The 21974-nt window shown below is 42.4% G+C and overlaps 1 protein-coding gene across 4 annotated transcripts in view; it reads left to right on the forward strand.

The window, feature by feature from the left end:
- Nucleotides 1-21974, forward strand: part of neo1a (neogenin 1a) — a 200514-nt gene that overhangs the window by 89572 nt on the left and 88968 nt on the right. For all 4 annotated transcript variants that reach the window (XM_079496866.1, XM_079496868.1, XM_079496867.1 and 1 more), the window contains exons 3-4: nt 18847-19122; nt 20618-20768. In XM_079496866.1, coding sequence (XP_079352992.1) covers nt 18847-19122; nt 20618-20768 — 427 coding nt within the window. The remainder of the gene's footprint in view (nt 1-18846; nt 19123-20617; nt 20769-21974) is intronic.

A 21974-nucleotide genomic window follows, 5' to 3' on the forward strand; every position in this document is an offset into this window, starting at 1 on the left:
TTTGAATGACGTCTATTTCATGAAGGAGAATGTGGAATTGCAGAATGACTGCAAGGTGACGCAAAGGATTATCTTTCCTCCTGCTTTTGATGTGAATAACATATGTTTGAAGTATATTTCTTGTGCTATAGGTGCAGAAACATGGTGTAACTTTTAGAGTTTCTTTGAATTTTCTTCAGAAAAGGAATGCTCTCTATTTGGGACTGACTGAACATAATAACGTATATATAAGTATAAAGTGTGTGTGTGACGTTGGTGAACTTTTCCCCTTCTTTCTCTGCCACCAGAATGGGCACCTAAAGACATGGTTAAAGTTTTTCCCCCTCTTCTTTTGGTTGGGTTGGTACATAACATTCTCACACTTGGACCTATAGAGCACATTCAAGGTGTCAGACGCATCTTGCTCCAATTCCCTCAAGACGAAATCAAAGCCCTGGCTGTCTTGCTCCAACTGCAAATGCATTTTAGCCTCCTCAAAGCTGTGCTTCTTCTGACGGAAGAATTAAATAAAATCCCATTTCTGCTTTTTCATACCAGCTTTATAGATTTTAGCTGATAGCAAGTCAAAGGTTCAAGTCGAATGGGATGCAGCTTCTGCTTTATGATTCTTCTTTGCTTGATGGCCTTGATGGCACAACGTTTTTTTTGTTTGTTTGCTTTGAGCCCGAGACGCTCAATCTGGACTGCCAAAATCATGACGGGAAGTAAAGGAGCAATGGATATGTTCAGTTATCCTCAAACATAGCTTTTATCTCCTGCACAGAGCTCTGGGGAAATGGTCTGCACTGTTCCAGTGCAGGAATAGTGAGGCGAGTGTAAGAAAGAAGCTCAAATGTGTGTAGGATTGGCCCGTGTTTGGGGAAGGAAAGCCGGGCGGAGAGGGTGATGTTGGTCATTGCACGTACACCTAAGGGGAATGTACACCTGTCAGCAGGGAGTGTTGGGCGGGAGGAGTATAGGACAGCAGTGACAAAAAACTGTTTGGGGAGGAATTAATTGGCATAATGACTAAAAAGAATTGGCTACCTATTGTGTAAAGGTCAGTGGTTCTCAAACTTTTTCATGTCAAGGACCCCTAAATGAATATGCATTTGGCCGTGGACCCCCATCTGAAAATATATTTTGCGTGCATGTGTATGTGTGCCCTCATTTCGCTGAGCTGCCCTGAACTCTCTTTGTGAGGGCCCCGGGGAGGGTGTCAGGATTCCTCCTCTCCACACCATGCAGTGCTCTTGCTGACTTCTGATTGGTGCAGGCAAGCTGTGTGTGTGTGTGTGTGTGTGTGTGTGTGTGTGTGTGTGTGTGTGTGTGTGTGTGTGTGTGTGTGTGTGTGTGTGTGTGTGTGTGTGTGTGTGTGTGTGTGTGTGTGTGTGTGTGTGTGTGTGTGTGTGTGTGTGTGTGTGCGCGACTGTGTGTGTGCGCGACTGTGTGTGTTTTGGGTCTGAAGATTCAAAAACAAAATGTCCTGGTGTTTGAGCGCAATGTTGATACCGATTTCCTTTTTTCTGCTATTGACTGTATGCTGCTTGTATCACTGTGCAGTGTGCATGAGTTTGAAAGAGTGAGAGAGATTTATGTGTACTTGTGTGCCCCACACACACACACACACACACACACACACAAATACATAAATTGAGCTGCAGTAGCTTTTTTTACTTCTGAATTATTTCCAGCTATCTCTCTGGATGAATATTACAGTGCACACTGCACAGTTACATGAACACACTCACATGCATGATTAATGCTTGTCATAGAGGATGACCGGTGAAGAGAGGCATTCGTTGTAGCATCTGTTATTGTATAGGTAATTTACTGCAGCCGGATTCGCCTAATTGTTGGATCCACTCTGTCAAACTCCCCAGTATGTGGAGCACCTCCAGATACCGTTTCATAATTAGAATAACTGACTGACTAGATTTATAACATCATTCCAGTCCGTTGCCTTTTCAGCTTGAAAGGTGTTTTTGTGCTTTGAAGAGATATACAGTATACTATACAATTCTGGTTATCTGGTAGCTTCATTATACTTGCAAAACTAGTTAAACTCAATAAGTAAACAACAAACCATCTGGCTATTAACGGAATGCAAAAAGTTGAACGCCCATATATGAACTAACTGCACCCATCGTGGCTACCATTTAATGATGGAACGGAGAGCCATCGATACAGCTGTGATATCTGTCATTTTTAAACTATTAGAGGTTCCAGTCGCTGTGCGGCCCTTACATCTAGTTTTAAACTTAAACAGTACACTGAAATGTTTATCTGAAAACATTTGAGATGAAAAATAGACAATGAAGTAGCAAACTTGATTCAGCACTGCCTTGTTGCAGACAAATATGTGCGACATGCATATTGCATTTGTGGAAGGAACATTTGACTGATGACTGAATATTTTGTTCTCACTGATTCAGTCAGTGAACGACCTGCCTCCATCGCTGTGATGCTGAGACACACCCACCTTTTGTTTCACTAAGAAATACATCACGATAACCATGACATGGTTGCGAAAAGCCATTTCAGCTGGTCGTTAAAGTGTTATAACCCTGGTGGTAGGCAAGTATTCCCTAATGCAACTGTTGAGTGTCCTTAGCCTGCTTTTTGAGGGGCGCCCCTCCTATATACAGATTATGTCCCCACGGGTGTGATTTTTATTTTCCAGAATCTAAAACCCATCAATGTTGTTTTGAGCCAAAGGATTATGCCCATGAAATAATGGTAGTGTTTGGTCCAGGAAGGTGTAATTATACTGAGATGCTGCATATGGTGTAGGAGGAGGAGGAGCTGCTGAATGACATTTATTTACTGCCCTATCATGACCCTAGAGGTAAATGATGATGAATGCTCCTTGCTATGTCGTCTGAAAGAGTGACCCTCTTGCTTTTGACACAATTGCTGCTTCTTGCCAGCCAGTTGTAATTATTGTGCACAGCAGCACATGCAAACACATACACGCAAATACACACTCCATTTCTGTCCGTAGCACTCACAACCCTCACCCTATACAGTATCATGTGCCTCTATGTTGGTGCCCCTAGCATCACAATGTTGGTTTGACTTGACCTCTATGTACCTCAACGGTCTTACTATCCTCTCCTTGCCTCGCCTCCCGTCTCCTCTCCTGTCCGTCTTGTCTTTCTCCTTCAAGCTAACTCCATATAGGGTGAAAAGGATGCTATGTCAGCTCCTTATCCCCTTTTCCTTCTCTCCCTCCTTCTAATTTTTCTACTGGCTGCCTGGCACGGTTGGAGCATAAACGGAGCAAGGCCACCGATAGCATCTGCAGATGTGCAGCCAACATCCCCAGATAAGCACCAGCAGCAGCATGCCCCTCTCTAGTGAACAATAGAGTCCCCGTTGAAATGTGTGGTGGGAAAGTGTGCATATGTGTGTGTGCAAGGATGGGTGGAGGCAGCATGAAAGAGACTTGGAGACAGATGCTGGGAACGAGGGAGAAAAAAAAGGAGGCATAGGGAGGGGTTAGTGCGGGGGAGAGAGTTTGGAATAAGGGATAGGTGATGAGACTGGAAAGAGAAAAGGGGAAGGGGAGTGTGGGAGATTGGACAGACTGAAGGGCTGGTATTATCCTTCTAGGGCCTTATCTAGCTGTCCATCATTTGCCGGGGCACGGTTGTGTTGGAATCCTTTATCGGGACGGCCTGTTGAGCTCGGGGACGGTGGAGGGCTCCCCCCTCATTCCGGGTGGGGCCTGAAAGAAGAAGCTAGCCCTTGACGACAGATGTGAGGACAGGTCACCGATAGCCGTGCAGCGGGTGCCTTTGTAGCCCCTGCACAGGAATTTGATTGACAGGGCCATTTATATTTCCACGTCTTCCACTTCTCTGACATCACAGAGGCTGCTCTGTTAGCTTTCCCTACGCATCCTCTCCTGCGTCACCTTCCCTCCTCCCCTTCTCTTTCTGATAAGGGGCCGAGGTAGGGCGAGAGAGAGAGGCAGGGGGGTGGATGTGTGGTTGTAGCAACAACACATTTATCTGCACTCGGTCAATGGGAGCAGCCACTCCCTGTGGCGCCGCGGTCTCCCCTGGCAACGACCTCTGCCGAAGGTTGGCCTCGAAATGGGACAAGAATGAGCTACGTTTCTGGGGATATAATAAGACATTTAACACGATTAAGGACCCTAATGTAATCAGCATTGTTTCAGCTACAACTCAATTACATGTAATGAAACGGGCCCTTTTCCTTCGAGATGCTGGGGGCGTTTGCTTAGCTGGTGGTCTGACCCCACTAACGCTGAAAGAAGACACACGAAACCTGTGTCATGCAAAGATAAATTAACACTGCACAATGTGCACATGCCAAGAAACGTACGGAAATACACTTGTGACACAACGAAGGCATAAAAACGCACAACACACACACACACACGCAAACATCTCCCTTTGCTCTTAAGTCTTAACCATACCCCTCAAGGCATGTCACCAACAATAGACTGATGAACACTGGAGTGGTCTCAGTGCAGACATTCCTCATGAATCCTCACAAGCAATTATCTGTCTGCACACCTTTTATGACAAAGTCTCATCTAAAGTAGCTGAAGGCACCCCACTGTGCTGGCGTCATCACTCACCCAAAGAAACCCATCTGTCTCAGCCTAGATTGTCTTTAGTAGCCATTTTGCTTTACGCTGCACACCCAGCACTTGAAGGGACAATTGTTGTATAGCTTCAATGCATCAAGGTTATGCTTGCAGTAGGAAATGCCCATGTGCGTGTGATTGTGAGGATTTGGGCTGTGAGTGGATAGTCATCAATGTACTACAATCAGAGTAGAGTGATAGAGTGATTTTATGGCCTTGAAAACGGATCCGTATTGCAAGTGTCATTCAGATATGTCGATAAAGGTACAAGCAGTGGCGTTTCTGAAAATCCTGAGGCCCCCCTGCAAGGATGGGGGTGGGGCCCTTTCACCACAGTGTAGCCTATAACCTCACGTTAATAAGAGTGTTTGCTTCAATAAGAATGTGTACACACGAAATCGGATACAATCAACTGCAGGAGAGTAGGAAAACGGATATATATATTTTTATCCAAAATGAGTTAATAGCACAGCAGACTCTTCACATACTAGAGCAGGGGTTCTTTCAACGTTTTTGGCTGGGGACCCCCGGAAATGCTTTGGCCATGTTTCGCGATTTCCCAGCCATTAATTTGCAAATAAACTTTTTGAAAATAATTTGGGGACCCCCCCAAAATAATTTGGCGACCCCCCCAAAATAATTTGGCGACCCCATTAGCTAGGTGTAATGTTAGAGTCCACAGAAGTGAACCTTTCAGGTCAAACTGAAAAAAACAATATGTCAATTAGAGATGTCCCGATACTGTATCGGTATTGGGAAAAGTATCGGATCAGCCCTTATTTGTCATATCGGGTCATATCGTTATCGGCGAATATGCCAGTTTAACCACAGATCCCACACAGGGGTAAGGGGTTGACACTATGGCAGGTAAATAAAATGTTGGGGCATGTGGAGTTTCCTTTGGAGTTGCCCAAACTGCAAGTGCACATTTGAGTGATGAGTCTGCTATAAACACAACATGAGATATAGCTATAAACACAACATGAGATCACTACACTGGTATCGGTATTTGGTATCGGTATCGGCTAACACAGAAATTGAGGTATCGGGATCGGATCGGAAGCGAAAAAAGTGTATCGGGACATCCCTAATGTCAATTTGAAGCTGTGATTCCCTGTTTTCATGACATGAAAAAAAAAATGCAATGACTTAGCCTCAGTCAGAAACGGTCACAATAGCCAATATAACACAGTCCAGGTAGGACGTTGAAACCTGCAGCCAGTTTACTCAAATAAATGTCCCTTGAAACTTCAGCACCATAGACAACGAAAGGAAAGGAAGTCCTGAGACTGAGAGAAAAAGAAAATAAAGAGGCTGTGTATTATTATATCCGGGGCGGCCAAAATAGCGCATTATATATACATTATATGTGTGCCCATGTGTTTGCACCCGTGCGTGTGCGCCCGTGTGTGTGTGTGTGTGTGTGTGCGTGCGTTTGTGCGCGCGCTACAAATCCATACACAAGCACAAACAGACTATAAATAGGCGTAACACTAGGCCTTTATTTGATTTGATTAATATTCCTAATGGATTATTATTACCTTTAATAACGTCCAAAGCTGCTTCCCTCCTTGCATTCCTTTATACCATGTCTCCTAATCCAACTGGCGAGCGCAGTAGCGCACTGGTTTTCAAAGCTGAGAACTGCCAATCCAGACAGTCTTTCCTGGGACTCAGATATGTCTTGATGATTTTCAGTTTTGAAAAAGATCTCTCAGCACTTGCCACGGTGACAGGTATGGGGTTAAAAACGGCAAAATCAGAAGTAGCCACGTCTGTGCCAATGCACTGTGGCACAACGGAGGCATTTCTCAGTAACAGAACAGGAGCTCGGTCAGATCTTTAATTGAGCCCTTTTATAAAGGAAAGCAGCTGTGATGGGAATTCTGTTGAAATGTCTTTATTGTAGATTAAAGTTTGCCTTTCTGCGGATGCATCATGCATGCAACTAACTTGGCTTGCTCCTTTTCAAAACATCCGCTCTGCTGCTGCCGCATCACGTGACGTGTGCATGCTACCACGACAGCAGGTAGACAGCCTGGTGTTTCTTTGTGATTATTATTTTTTTTACATTTAATTTTGTTTTTAACCACATCCAAGGTTTATATTTTCTTTGTTTAAAAGATTAATACAATTTTGTCAAGGAAAAACAAAGAAAAGAAAGAAACTTATAAAAAGAGCTTTGGGGGGCCCCCCTGCACTGCGTCGCTTGCGGAGCCTCAAATACACGGCTGGGTACAGGCATGTGGAGTAAAAACTGCATAAGATGTTTTAATTTTCTTCCCATGACTGTCAACTAGAGATGTTCCCATGGCAACTGGCCTGTCCCTGTCATGCGTCTCCTCTCTCTCTCTCTCTCTCTCTCTCTCTCTCTCTCTCTCTCTCTCTCTCTCTCGCCTAGGGCGACATTGCACAACCTTTTATAAAAGTCCTAGATCGCCTATAGGACGACATCGAACGACCCCTTAGTTTATAATGCATCCTTTATAATGCTTTTTGTTTTTCGCGTTGATGACGTCATTGATTATTCTCCCTCCGTCCACACTATCTTTAGCTGCGTTTATCTCGGGAATTTAAGCTCAGATTGAGGTGATCATACAAAACATCAATGTTTTAGGAGCTCAATAAAATCCCTGCAACCTTGTGTGCCTCAGAAATGATTCATTGTTACTTCCGGTTCATCAAATCAAATGGTGACTCTTCAAAAGAAGCGCTCGGGCGCTGAAAAGTGTGGCACAGTGTGGAAGTGGCTAAACTTGACATTAAACGTGGTGCTCAAGGAGTAAAAGTACAATATTTGCCTCTGATATGTAGTGGAGTAAAATTTCTGAAAACTTGAAATACTCCAGTAAAGTAAAAATACCTCAAAATTGTACTTAGGCACAGTACTTGAGTAAATGTACTTAGAACACCACTGCTCTGCATGTAATATCCACTCGCTCTCCCCTCAACAATGCCCACAACAATAGGCAATCATGAACTGTCAGTGCCCACTGTGCCAGGGAAATGTATCCCCGTCTAGACAGGATTGATTGAATTTGGATACAATTTTATTTCAGCGTGATTTGTTTTTTCTTTGCTTACCTCCATACTGTACGTGAAGGATATTTGACATCCCCAATGACCCCATCACAGTAGCAGCTAATGCTTGAATACACAACCAAATGCACATGTACAGTAATGTGTGGTTTCTGTAATCCAGCAGTTAAAACCGAGCAGGACTTGAAGCTAATTCAGTGTCAAAAGAGTTGAAAATCCATTTTTTCTTTTCATTTTTGACACAGCTTCGAAGGGGTTGTAAGACCATGGATAAATTAAGCTTGAGGCATTTTGTAACTGGAGTTACAATGTAACACCAACAATGGAAGCTAAGTTCCTGGTTCCGTCCACTAATGGTCCTTATGAACGTTTGTGGTTGTCCTAGGGCAAACAATATGGTTTGTACCAGAGTAACTATGAAATCTTGCATTTTTGTCACGTCATGTCACACTCAATTTGTCACGTCACGTCATATATTGTGCCCAGGTCTCGTGACATCACTATGACATCACTATGACATCATCAGGGATGATATTAATATCCCCATACATGGGGAAAGCCCCCATATATTGTGACCAGGTCTCGTGACATCACTATGACATCTTCAGGGATGATAGTAAATCAGGGATCATATCATAGTAAATGCGACCTGCTGTCGCAATTAAGCCCATATATGGAGATCCCTGATGTCATCAATATTAGTATATGGATACTGTATGTGTCTGTGATCGATATGTTGATCCTTCCCCATTCATCCTTCCTCTTCGATGTCTCCCTTTTGACTGATACCTGGCCATTTAAACTCTAGACTGCCCCAAAGTTATTTGTGCAGCCGCGCCCGGCAGCCGGCGAAAACTAGACTTCTCAACAGGCCCGAAAATTAAGGCCTGTGCCCTCATCAAACCCTGTACACTCACCCTTTAGGGCGACGTCGCTTCTCACCCACAGGTGTCTTACTGGTAATAATAATAATAATACATTTTATTTATAACACACTTTACATTTGAAACAAATCTCAAAGTGCTACAAAGCAAAAGGACAAGATAAGAATAAAAACAATTAATGCATTCTGTGGTCACAAAAGGTTAAAAAGCACACATGGCATCTAAAAAGTCCAACTAGGCAAATGCCTTGTTAAAAAAGAAGGTCTTTATTCGCTGAAGACCTGTGCATTCCCTTTGTGTTAAGGCAACCTGCAGAAGGATCTACAAGCTGCTTAGAGTTACTATTGGTCGGAATGTGAAGATTGTCTTGCATTGTACCATGAAAGTCTGATTTCACCACATTTTGTGTTAGCTTAGAAATACCCTTTTCACATTGTCGTGGAAGTCTTTGAGCTTGTCATTGATGTGGAAAAAATATATATCCATCTTCAAGGCGAGGATAGAGGACATTGATACATTGTAAATCTAGTACTAGTGCCGTGGACTGAGTACAGACTAGTAGGTGTAGTAGGTGAAGCAGCGCGTGTGTGCAAGTAACAGTACAGATTGTGTAGCGTACAAAGATATTGGCTCACTGTCAGAACAAGTATTTTGTGCTGCTCCATTGGGTACACTTTGTTCCTTACTGTACTTACATCTGCCAAAGTGCTATTGGATGCAGCAGTTCTTTTCCTCTTCTGGATTACAGTGTGAATCCATGATTCATTTTCTTTGTTTGTGAGAAGCTCTTCCATGTCAAGTGCTCTACAAGAGATTCTTTGATTTGTACTTTTTGCTCTAGAATAGATATTCTGAGAGATGGACAACAGTATACAGGTAGATCAACTGTCAACTTAAAAAGCCTGCACAGTTAAAGGACAACTTCACCACTTTTCAATCTATCTTCATATAATTGGTCCTCACTAATGCACATGATAAAATACCACATTTTTTCTACTGTCTGTAAAGAAACGTCTGTCTCATAGGAGGACTCGCTGCTTTGGGCAGTTCAGAAACTCCACCAGTGACATCATCGATGGGGAATCTAAGCTAATAGAAACTGCAGGCTTTCTATTCCTGAAAAGTTGCAATGTGATAATGGAAGCCATCGTTCTCATGATAATAAAAATCTATATATATATATCTTTTTAATCTTAAAAAGAAATCTGCCTAACGATGATGTCACTGGTGGATGGGTTTCTGAACTGTCCATAACCATCCCTTGAGACACAGACCGGGTAGACAAAAATTGTGCAATGAACATTAGTGAGGACCAATTATATGAAGACAGGTTGTAAAGTGATGAAGTGGTCCTTTAAATTGCATGCCAATTTTGTGGTCTATTCAGTTTATAACTGAGTAATATACCTACACAGAGAATTTAGATTAAACTTTATTTTTCCTGCACTTGTTAAATCTGTCGTGATAACACAAACAGATTGTATGTTTCATAATGTCATCAGCCTGTCAGTATTTTTGAGCCATTGTACATGATGACAAAGCACCTCAGTGACAGTTTTTATCAGACTCCAATCTAAAGTCGTCAACTGATCATACATCTTTCGCTTATATTATGTCAACCGAACAGAAGAGCCCCTGCTCAGACTAGATGGAGCCTTATCTTTCCCTTGGTAACAGAGGACCAGGACAACACATACCAAACACCTGTTCCAACACTCCAATGGGAAAACAAGCTGCGTCTCCTCTTAGTGAGCCCTGTTCAATTTGAAAGGGAAGGTCTGTTCTCGTTGCTGATTTGGCTACTCAATAGAATATCCTTATTAAGCAATCCAACATTATGGTTTATGGAATCAATCAGGCTGTACTAAGTCTGTGCTTAATTAAATATGGAAATAAAGGGTATGGGCCTTAAATCTCATCTGTCACCACTTTTGGGCAGCATCTCTCCTTCATACTGAACGACGTAAAGCCTACACTCATGGAGCGTAGGCTATAAAGAATTCATTGTCCTGTGGTTGTCGTTGTCATGCAATATGCACAGCCACTTAAAAGCATCACCATGCACCTCTCCTCCCCACTAAACTGAAATTCACAGGGAAGTGGGTCACGTCTGGTCAGAAGGGATCCTTTTTGTACGTTGCCGTACAGTACATCCTTTTCTTAATAGAGCTGAATAGGAACAGAACTGCCGTCTTTGATTTCGTAAGGAAAGTAGTGTTTGGGGTTTCCGTAACATGCAATGAATGTTTGATGGCAAGTCAGAGTGGAGCGGAAGTGTAAGCATTTGTCTCCCAGAATGGACGCTGGGTATTTATGTAGCCTAGGAAGCAGATTTGGCTTGCTTAGTTGCTTCTCTGTTTATGTGAGCCTTAACCGCCCACAGAGCCTGTTGGTGTTTACTGCCCCTCAGCGTATTATGGAGATGCTCTCTCTCTCTCTCGCACTCTCTCGTACTCTCGTACTCTCTCTCTCTCTCTCTCTCTCTCTCTCTCTCTCTCTCTCTTACACGCACCAGGCAGACACGCACACACGCACGTGCTAAAGCTAAGGAGCCTCTGAAAAATCTCCCCCAATAGTGCTCCCTTAAACACTTAATAATGCAATTTATGTTCTAAAATTGTATGAAAATCGGTACAATACAAATAAATAATGCAATAGTCTCTGTAAACGTATTCAGTTAAAGAATTTCAACAGCAGTTCCAAACGCCTAAATTACCAAAAAGTAACATATAATGTGAAATGTTCAGCCAGGTTAACTCCATCAGACTAAGATGAAGGTGATGAAAGCTTTAATCTTTCTGTTGAATACAATTACTTAATTTCCTTTACTCTCTTTTTCAGTACTCCTTTTAAAGTGCTTTGTGATTTGTCTTTTAAAATGCCTTTCCAGTATAGGATTGAACAACGTGTCACTGTTGAAGGCCAACATTGAGAATGTAGCCAGAACATTATTCAGCACAACAGAGCAGAAATGTGAAAAGCATGAAAAAATATCAAGCTCTCCCTGAAGCACTGAAGTCTTCAATTAGAGAATTAATTACCTCTTGCAGTGGACATACGCAAGTGAGCCAACTGGAGCCAAATGAAGTGCTAGTAGCCATTGAATAAAGCAAAGCAATTATTGCAATTAATAAGAAAATGCATTTAGAACTTTGACTAAGAATACACAGCTCAAAGCCCACACATCTAGATGTTATTGTCTCCTTTTTGAGCACTTACAGTACCATCATTATTCCCTCTCTGCTCACAGTAAGATCTCTGAGTAGCACTGCCATCGATTGAATTTCTTCACACTTTCACTAACTAATTCTTCGTATTGGGATGGAGCTATTGCCTCAGTGACACACTGCAGAATTGATCAAAGCATCCAGCCGATAAGAATCCGATTGTTCTGTCGATGTGTATGGTCGGTGAAACGGGCAATCAGGCATACACAATATGTTGAGGGAGGAAAATACTTAAATGGTTACTAGTGAGGATTTCATATGAATATATTTGAGTTGATATAATTTATATATAAAAGGCTGTACTTCAATGTACTACAAAAATAAAACACTTTGCTAGCCATTAAACGTTCAGATGCTCTCGGATTCAATAACATGTTGAACATCTTTTAAAACATTTTAATTATCATCAGTAGCTGTCTTTCAAGGGCTTTTGGGGAGACAATAAATTGACTAGTCACAGCTGATGCTTGTTCAACAAGCATTGTTTCTGCAATTTGTTCCTGTTCGCAGATGACTCAGCACTGCTGGTCTCGGACAGGAACAAACTGCAGGTTGAAAAGGCCCTCAGCTCTGAACTTGGTAGAATCTGCACCTGGCTCGCTGATAACAAACTATCTTTACACCTGGGAAAAACTGAATCCATTCTATTTGGATCAAATAGTAATCTCAGCAAGGCAGATGGCTTCTTGGTTGGAGTGGGTGACAATATTATCACACGAAAAGATGAAATTACCTACCTAGGTTCCATCCTGGAGGCAAATCTTTCCGGTGATAAAATGGCCACCAACGTAATCAAAAAAGTCAACCAAAGAACAAGATTCCTATACAGGATCTCCGCACTGTTCAACAAAAACACCTTGAAGACCCTAACAGGAGCCCTTGCACAAGGTTTCTTCGACTACGCTTGCACCTCCTGGTACCACAGCACCTCTAAGGCCCTAAAAACAAGGCTCCAGACTTCCCGAAACAAACTGGTCAGGCTACTACTTGGCCTCACTCCCCGAACCCACCTCACCCCTGCCCACTTTGACAGGCTGGAATGGCTTAGGGTTGACGACAGAGTACAGCACCTTGCAATGGGTCTGGTCCACAAGATTCGTTACACCACAAAGATACCCATGTACCTGTCTAAATACTTCCTTAATGTCAACGAAGTCCACACCCGCAACACCAGAGGGAGTTCAACAAACCATGTGCAACCCAGATTCGGCACAAACTAGGGACTAAATTAATTTCGCTCCTATGCCACCAAAATGTGGAACGCCCTATCAACATTAAGACATGCGAATCCCTTGACTCCTTCAAAACTGCTCTCAAAGGGCACCTACGGACGGCTGCAATTCGAAACTGGCCCCCGTAAAAATCTGAATCCCCCACCCACCCCTGTTCCCCCTCACTGTATATGTTTATTTTCCTTTTTTACCTCCTATGATGATTTCCTTTTGACTATATAGTTGTGTATATTCGTACGTCTCTAAATGTTTTGATGAATTGAAAATGGTGGGCCCTATTGTAAACAAGTGTAATGCTTTATGGTGTCGTCCACTCACTGTTAACAGTTTTTGTATTGAGTTGTACTTGAAATGTACTGTAATTCTAAAAACTCAACCAATCAATCAATCAATCAATGACCCGTTTCAGCAGCAAGAGGCAATAATAGGAGCATTTCTGATCAGATAACCATATGGTCTTATCTAAGAATGCATCATCAAAGAATTACAAGTAACCCACTTTTCAAGCTATTGTGTTGAAAATAACTACACTTTTGGTTGATAAAGTTGAGATGAGAACTCAGAGCTTAGTGTAATTTATATGTAAAATACATTTATATGTAAAATATATATAATGATCATGTATTATTCTACTGTCTATAAGATTATATATATTATATTAACCATGATTCCAATCCACTTTATTTATAGAGCACATTTAAAACAACAGTGCTGAACCAAAGTGCTGTATACACTCGGTATCCAAAGAAAAACGATTAAAATACCAAGAGCAAAACAAACAATAAACAGGACAACATATAGACACAATGCCTAGTGGAAACCCTTATTCAAAACTTTTGAATGCCAAGGACTACAAGTGAGTTTTCAAATGTGATTTAAACACAGGCAAGGCTTAAATCTGATTCAATCTGTTGCTCTGTTTGGCTTGCTTTCATGCTATCCCCATTTTCATGTCCCTTGCTTTGTTCTGTCCCTAATGCTGTTGTCTTGTATAATTTTATTTAATTTGAATATGAACAACTCATATTCCACCTCTGCCAAGCTGAAGATGCTTGGCAGTCGAACTGAATGTTTATGATAATTGAAACCATTTTGATAACAATAAAATGGCGGTAGTGTGCATCCTTGGGTTTGGACTGGTTGGTATTGCCATAATAGTGTATCATATCATCATATTACCGTGAGCCCAGTATTGCGTAGCGTGAAATTAGTGTATTGTGACACACCTACTGGTAAACATAAATTAATTAATTTCAATCTGCTTGGGTTAACTTGTGATGAGCATTACCCACATGTTTTACTTTGACCTCATTACCATCACATTATGGTCTAAATTAATCACAGTGGTTCATTTAAAAAGTAATTGACAGATTAACAAGTTATTAAATAGTCATAAACACAACCGTAACGTGGTAAATGTATTATCCATTAGTCAGATACCAGTGAGTGCCTTCTCTTTATGCCTTCTCTTTGATTATTTGATAATAACAAAGCCTATAGCCTATTCCACAGGTGAAGCAAGAAGAAAAGGAGTTGAATGTAATAGTCTGTTTTACCTGCACAACAATGAGTACTGCGCCTGGAATTTACCTCCAGTCTTAGTTTGTCATTACTGGTTTATAAATAATTCAGAAACTAGTCCAGACACAGGGATTTGTGTGCCACAACTACATGCAGACTTACATTTGGGAAAATTAAAAAATATGTCCCTGCCCAATGCTCAATGCCCATTTGGAATTTCAGATTGATTGGCCTACTCATTGATGAAAAACATTCATGTAGACACAGTTTTCTAAATTGGTATAGTGCAGTTGTAAGACAGAGACAATTTCCTGCATAATAAAATATATTGGTGTTATTTTTTACCAGCACCAGGGGAGCAAAACATGTCCATATGGAGGTCGAGGATGTTTCAGCTGGGCAACTATATAGCTGCTTGTTAAGACTTTAAAGTTGCTACAGTCAACAGTGTGGAGCGAGCCTGTGGGTCATCTCTATCTGCCAGACGAACAACAAAATGGGTTTTACACTCACGTTGAGAGGCATTGACGGGGATCTGCAGGGATGTATCACATCAACATCCTCACTCTCACTGGGAGAGAGCGCGAGGTGTTAAAACGACTCACATCCACACCCCGGTAATAAAGGCCCTGGGCCAGATGGGCACCGGTGTAAAACTGAGAGGATCTGATCAGCGAGCTCCTTCTAAAGCCATCTCTTGTTTATGAAATAACTTGCCCTCCCTGTAATATCTATGGTAGTCACCATATGGATGGTATAGTCTCATCAAATGGGACACATTTTCTTTTCTTAAATTCCCTGTCCTCCCTTTCTCTTTATCTCTCCCTCTCTGCACCATGTTCTGTGAAACTTTTATGTCTGAAAATGGGGATTAATTAATCTATTCAATTCAATGAATGGAATTGAATATTCATAGTAATTGTGCTTTGGGTGATCATGTACCCTTCTCTGACCACACCACAACCAATGCTGGTCAAATATTATTATTGTACTCTACTGCAGAAGCTCATGGGAGATAGGAGAGGTCTCTATAATAGATAGATAGCTTTATTGTTATTCAACAATACATGAAATGCATAATTGAACACAACTTCGTTTCACTGGCCTCTATAATCTAAAATTACTCATATTTTTATGCTAAAATACTACAAAATAAACTCTTATTTCAGTGGTCCTTTAAATGGTAATGATTAAGTCAAATTGTCATATATTTTGTCTATCCAAGGAGAAAGGCATCCATTCAGCATTAGAATTATGTTGAATCCAAAGGGACATCCCTAGAACCTACTGCACGTTCCCTTAAGCTGCTCATTGTCATTCTATACAGTACTTGCTTTTAATTAAGAATAGTGTGTGTGTGTGTGTGTGTGTGTGTGTGTGTGTGTGTGTGTGTGTGTGTGTGTGTGTGTGTGTGTGTGTGTGTGTGTGTGTGTGTGTGTGTGTGTGTGTGTGTGTGTGTGTGTGTGTGTGTGCAGGCATGCGCATAGCACATAGTTTGCTCGTAGGCATGGTGGACAGTCGTTCTCCTTGTTCGCAGCTCAGCGGCTTCATTCTGCTCTTCTCTATCTCCATCTCTCGAATGATGGACACGTTCTTTCATTGTCATTCATGTGATTAGATATTTTGCTGGCAAGGCTATGCAGTTGATGTAGTGTTCAATGAATCTAATGTTGCGTGCAGCAGTTTCACTGTCAGAGGAGGGTACGATGTACCACTCATTCCCTGTTACCTGTTCACATGTTGCTGTGTTGCAAACCAGGTTATAGTTTTGAGGGGCGCTAGCCCCTCCTATGTCCAGCTTGTGTGCAAACTTTGTCCTAACACAAACATTAAATGCCATTGATAATGAATGGCCAGTTTTGAGTGTTTGTCCCAACACAAACATTAATTGCCATTGATAATGAATGGCCAGTTTTAGACGTCAATGGTGTTATCGGGCGCAACAATGTGAAACCCCCTTCCAGAGTGGAAATCTTTGAAAATGCTCTGCCTCACGTCTCCATGTAAACGGGCAACATGCGGGGGAATCCGCAAAACGTGTGTGATGTCATGGCTCACGTCGGCTCACGTAGTGTGACACATTGATTTAAATTAAGGAGATCGTGAAAAACATTTGCTTCTTGTGGCGATCTTGCATCTTTGGCTCATACAGATCAATCCGGCTTAACTATGACCTGCGAAATGATATCACTCACCAGTGCAAAACCAAAGCCTGATTTATACTTAGTTGCACACCAGTGTCGCACATGTAAAAAACAGATGTACATTACAAGCTCATAACGTGCCACAGTGTGACACATTGTGAGCTTGTAGAGCGGCCATTTCCAGCCTAAGTATATCCCAGGATTTAACAATTTGAAAATGATCTTCACTGTGAAGCAAAATACCTGTCCTGCCCATGTCTGTGCCACAGCAAGCTGGTAAATTCTGGTCTGAAGCTCTGAGCAAAGCTAAATGTTGCAATCAGGTTGCTCTTACGACCCAGTCAGTTCAGCCCTCCAGTCACCTGTAAAGACAAAGCCCATGGAGCAGAACACCCAGAGAGAGTGATGGGCCTTCACATCAGACATCATTGGTTTTTGCACTGCAATCACAGAGCTTCATCACACACTTGTAATAAGTGTTGAGATTGGCATCGCGCCACCTCTGTTCGATAGATAGCGCCAGGGAGAGAGGTGTGGAAAATGAAACACCCACAGCCAGATTACACAGATTAAATGGAGAATTGTAATTAATTGGAGTCGATAGTGTTAGCCCCAATCAGCACTTCCTGTCCATAATGCCCCACACGGTAAAATCATCAGTGTTAATTTATCCATAAGTAATAACTCTGAGTCAGTCAGTGTACCATGATCAACATATTGCACATCTGACAATGCACGCATGCATGCACGCACGCACGTGCACACACACGTGCACACACACACACACACACACACACACACACACACACACACACACACACACACACACACACACACACACACACACACAGATAAACAAGTGTTTTACAATTGTGGTGCAGTTGGCCAAAGAGCCAATAGAATTCACATTCTCTGGACTTTTAATACCATGGGTGCAGTGTAGATGTATTGTGCTTGTGGTGACAGGGTGCTGAGTTTGGACTGTTTCTCAGTTCAGGCCAGGAAGAGGTGTCTCTAGCCAACGGCTGGAAGCTCTTATCTTTAAGTGTGATTTACCCCAGAGCTCTTGGGAGCCGATTTGAAGTGTGTGTGTGTGTGCGTGTGTGCGTGTGTGTGCGTGCGTGCGTGCGTGATATTGTGGACTCAAATAAAGAAATTGAAGTGTGTGTGTGTGCTCGAGAGGACTGGGCAACCCACTCCCCACTCAACAAGCCTTCAACTCCACTTCCTGGATATGGACTTTCGGTATAGTTCTAGTGCGCAAGACATGACAAATATGACTGTCGTCATTTCTTGTTTCTTCTTTTTTTCTCATCCTCTCTCTGTCTCACAAAAACTCCCATTACCAAGGAGACAACCACAGCCTACCCAAACATTCAGGAGGCCCTCCATGGTAATAACACAGCATGGAGGTTTTCTTTTCTCACTGGTAGATGATGAAGTGGCCTCCTTCGTTTTTAGTAACAGCTCTGCTTTCTTATTAACAGACCAGAGTGTCCTATTTGCAGTTTAAGCATGAGTTCCTCTTAATTCTTCAGCGTTGTTTGTGATTGTTGGGAGTGTGTCCTGTTGGTGTTGATTCCAGATCAATAGTTTTTCAAATGCAGGAAATAATTATTTGCACTGAGATGAAAGTTTGGGGTAGAACAACACAAGCAGCCTATGGATCCAGACTTTTTATAATTAGTGTGGTGTCTCTCTGTGCCACATAGCAAATTAGCATCCTCCATTGGGGATAAGTGTTTGCGCTCCACCACTGTGTATTTGTGTGTGGGCGGGTGTGTGTGCACACGCACACGCAGTTGTGCTTGCATATCTGTGGGGGTGAAATAAGTTGCCATGTTCGCCTCTCCCACACAAAATGTTTTACTCACCTATTTTAGTAAGTAATGGCCACTGACCACTGTGTCATGCATTCAAAGTTGGATCATCATATCATAAGTTGTGGAGTAGCTTTGTGAAAACGATCCAGAAAGGTATATACTGTAAATTCTAATTTATGCTTCAGCGAACAATTGTTCTTTTTTAGCCCAAAATAGTGTCGCACATTTTCAGTTGAAAGTATGTCACGTGACTTGTGTAAACACGTTCCCAGCTAACAATGTGTCGTCGTCATCTCCCACACACACACAATATTGGCTTAACTCACTAGCAGAAAATGTACTCAGGATTTCATACCCTTCTCCTCTTTCTCTTCAGGTATGCCCAGGTTTAGCAACCCACCAGCGCCAGCAACTGTACATCTGGGCGATAGTCGGGTGCTGATGTGTGATGTCAACCCAGACCTGGTACCCTTCACCCACTGGGAGAAAGAACGTCAGCCTCTGGAGATGGACACCAGGATATTCCAGCTGCCCAGCGGAGCCCTGGTGGTCAGTAACGCTTCGGAGGCGGATGCAGGTCTCTACCGCTGCCTTGTGGAGAACGTAGGGCCAACCAAGTCCAGCGAGGAGGCTCAGCTTCAAACTGTGCCAGGTAATCTCATTAGAACTACAATTACTAAAAATGAAAAAGCTGTAGTTATATTGAAAGTAAAACAAGAAGGGGAGATACTTCTTTGTCGTCACCATGCAGTTGGTTCTTATATTTCATGTGAAATGCCTTCATATTAATTCAGCACTGGCTTGTGTTTCAGCAGTAATGGATGAGATATGCATTGTTTTATAGACATGATTCCAGGTGCTATCAGTTTGTAACATACAGAACTAATTTTCAAAATATTTCCCTGTATTTTCGTCCACCAGTATATTATTTGGTCATATCCATGACCTGCACAATAACTGTAGCCAAATACTATATAATTGTGAACCCACAGAAAAACAGGTCATTGCACCATTTGATTATTTAAGTACATGGCGTTTCCATCTGCCCAGCTCATTACCTATAACAGGAGGACACTATAACAGGACCTCTTCAAGCACATTGGACAGAACTTTTCTCCACACTGCTGTCCGGGTGTGGAACAGCCTACCAGAGCATGTATTTGACTCCATCACAGACAATGGTCTTCAAGCCTTTAAACGCAGAGTTCATAGACATCTCCTGACCACCCCTCACACTGACTGTTGAGCTGCAGTGAACCATTTGATTGGCCAATGGATATGTATCTTATCTTACTTGGCTATTGTTCACAATTGCATTAAAAAACAAAACAAAAAAAACACATGCACACATCTGACCTGACCCAAGAGAAGCAGACTAAAGGAAAGATGGAACTCCCATTGGGGTTATCAGTGAGGCTGCAGTAACTCAAAGGGGAGCTGAATTCCTCTGTGGCAGCGTGTCTCATCTCCCCCTTCAGACATTTTATTTACTGAATTGTTAAGCACCAGGCCCCTGCCAGCAGAGAGAAGATATTACAGGCCATAAATCAGTGTACAACAAGACCCCACTGAGGGCCTCCGCCCTCTTATTTTTCTTTATGTCCCTAGGATATGTGCCGTTGTGGCAGAAAGGCTTACATGTATACAGCGATGTTTCGGGAAATTAAACATGTTTGCGTGATGGCAGATGCTATTTTGACAGAAATACATTTGTACATTTGTATCCACTCATCAAACCTCAATTAACTCTGCTGAGAGATTTAGTTTAAATTCCAACTCCAGTTTTGAATGGAGACTCAGGATTGTGTATGTTAATGAGCTGTGTTCCAGTAGAAGCCACAGGGGAATGATACTTTTCACTAAAGTCCTACATCCGTATAGAGTCAAAGAAACTAAACTGACTGACCTCCTGGTCGTCGATAGACATTACCCATCCATTGAGCCATTGTGTATCATTTGACCCCCAAAGAGATAACTCCAGTTGTCACCGTGGACATCAGTCATCGGACCATTTCAGCTGTGGTGTCAGGAAAGGGTCCTGAGACTCGTTTGTTTTTAATTTGTTTGTTTTTTAAGACGGATGACACCCGCCCTGCAGGACACATCACCCCAGCCCCACCCTGAGCCTATTTTCTTCTCCCTTGCAGAAACGGGAGATGAGAGGAAGCTGGAATTTCTGGTGCCGCCTGTAGCTGTGACCAAGGTGGCGGGGGAGAGCGCACTGCTCCCGTGTGTGATTAGTGGCCACCCTGCCCCCAGTGTCCGCTGGATGGTTGGAGACAAGGTCCTGGAGGAGAGGTACGCTGATGAACACTAGTGACACTGTTACTATATGCAAATCCTATAAAAAATATTTAAAAAAAATAATAGAAAACGAAATGTAATGTTTAACACAAAAAAAAGGTTTTAAAGGAGCTCTGCTCATACCAATATAGCATTATCTGGTGTGCTAATGCTGCTAGATGCAAATGCCTGTTTCGGTTATCGGAATCATTATTTTGGTCAAGTGTTATTCCAAAGCTATCTGGTACACTGTAAAATCCTTACAGGTCCATTTGGTTCCATTTGTACACTCTTAGAGTAAAGTTAACACTTGAGGATTTTATTGTGAACTGTGTGAATACCATTTTTTTCTCTGGCTGTCCCACATTCCCAGCCCCTGAGAAGCAGCAGAGACAGTAATGTGCTGCTCCTTACACCAGTGCCAGTGGCCTTCCAGAGCAAACACGTTTAAAGTGCTGGCGCCTTGCTCCCTGAGGTGTTAATGCCATTCTGCCACTTCTGGCCCCAACAGCCCTAGGGGGTACAGTAGGTCCTAGACGTGCCAACGCCAGCACCACTTCAGCTCGGAGACGAGGGCTGCAGGGTTGCCAGCTCAGGGAAAGTTCAGAAATTAAGTGCGGAGAGAGGGTGCCACAGCCGCCATGTGCCCTCAGCCCTCTGGCTCTCATTAGCTCAGAACCAGCGGTCCAAATCCCTGAGAGACATTTGTATTGGACAAAGTTTCATTGTCACCAATTAAAGGACGACTTTAGTTTTTTTCAACCAAGGTTCATTTGTTTTCATTTGCTGCTTTCTTTCGTTTTAGGGATTTTAGCTGTTTTTGACAGGGGGGCAGGGGCATTCGAGCATGGGGCTAAATATGTATTTTTTTTACAACATTTTATAGCGATTTATTTTTTTATTATTTACTATAGTCCTGCTAGACCCCAAGAAATTACATCTGGCCACAAAAGATCACAGGATCTACTGAATGTGAAGGTAGCCTACTGGGGGGAAGCCACACTGTGTATAGGCTCAATATGTCAGTTTGACACATTCAGTAGATCCCGTGATCTTTTATGGCCAGATGTAATTTCTTGGGGTCTAGTAGGACTATAGTAAATAATAAAAAAGCCCCATGCTCGAATGCCCCCGCCCCCCTGTCAAAAACAGCTAAAATCCCTAAAACGAAAGAAAGCAGCAAATGAAAAGAAAAATAACACTCATCTTTTACTTTCTCTA

This window comes from Electrona antarctica (genome assembly GCF_951216825.1).
Source record: "Electrona antarctica genome assembly, chromosome: 3".
Classification (NCBI taxonomy): domain Eukaryota; kingdom Metazoa; phylum Chordata; class Actinopteri; order Myctophiformes; family Myctophidae; genus Electrona; species Electrona antarctica.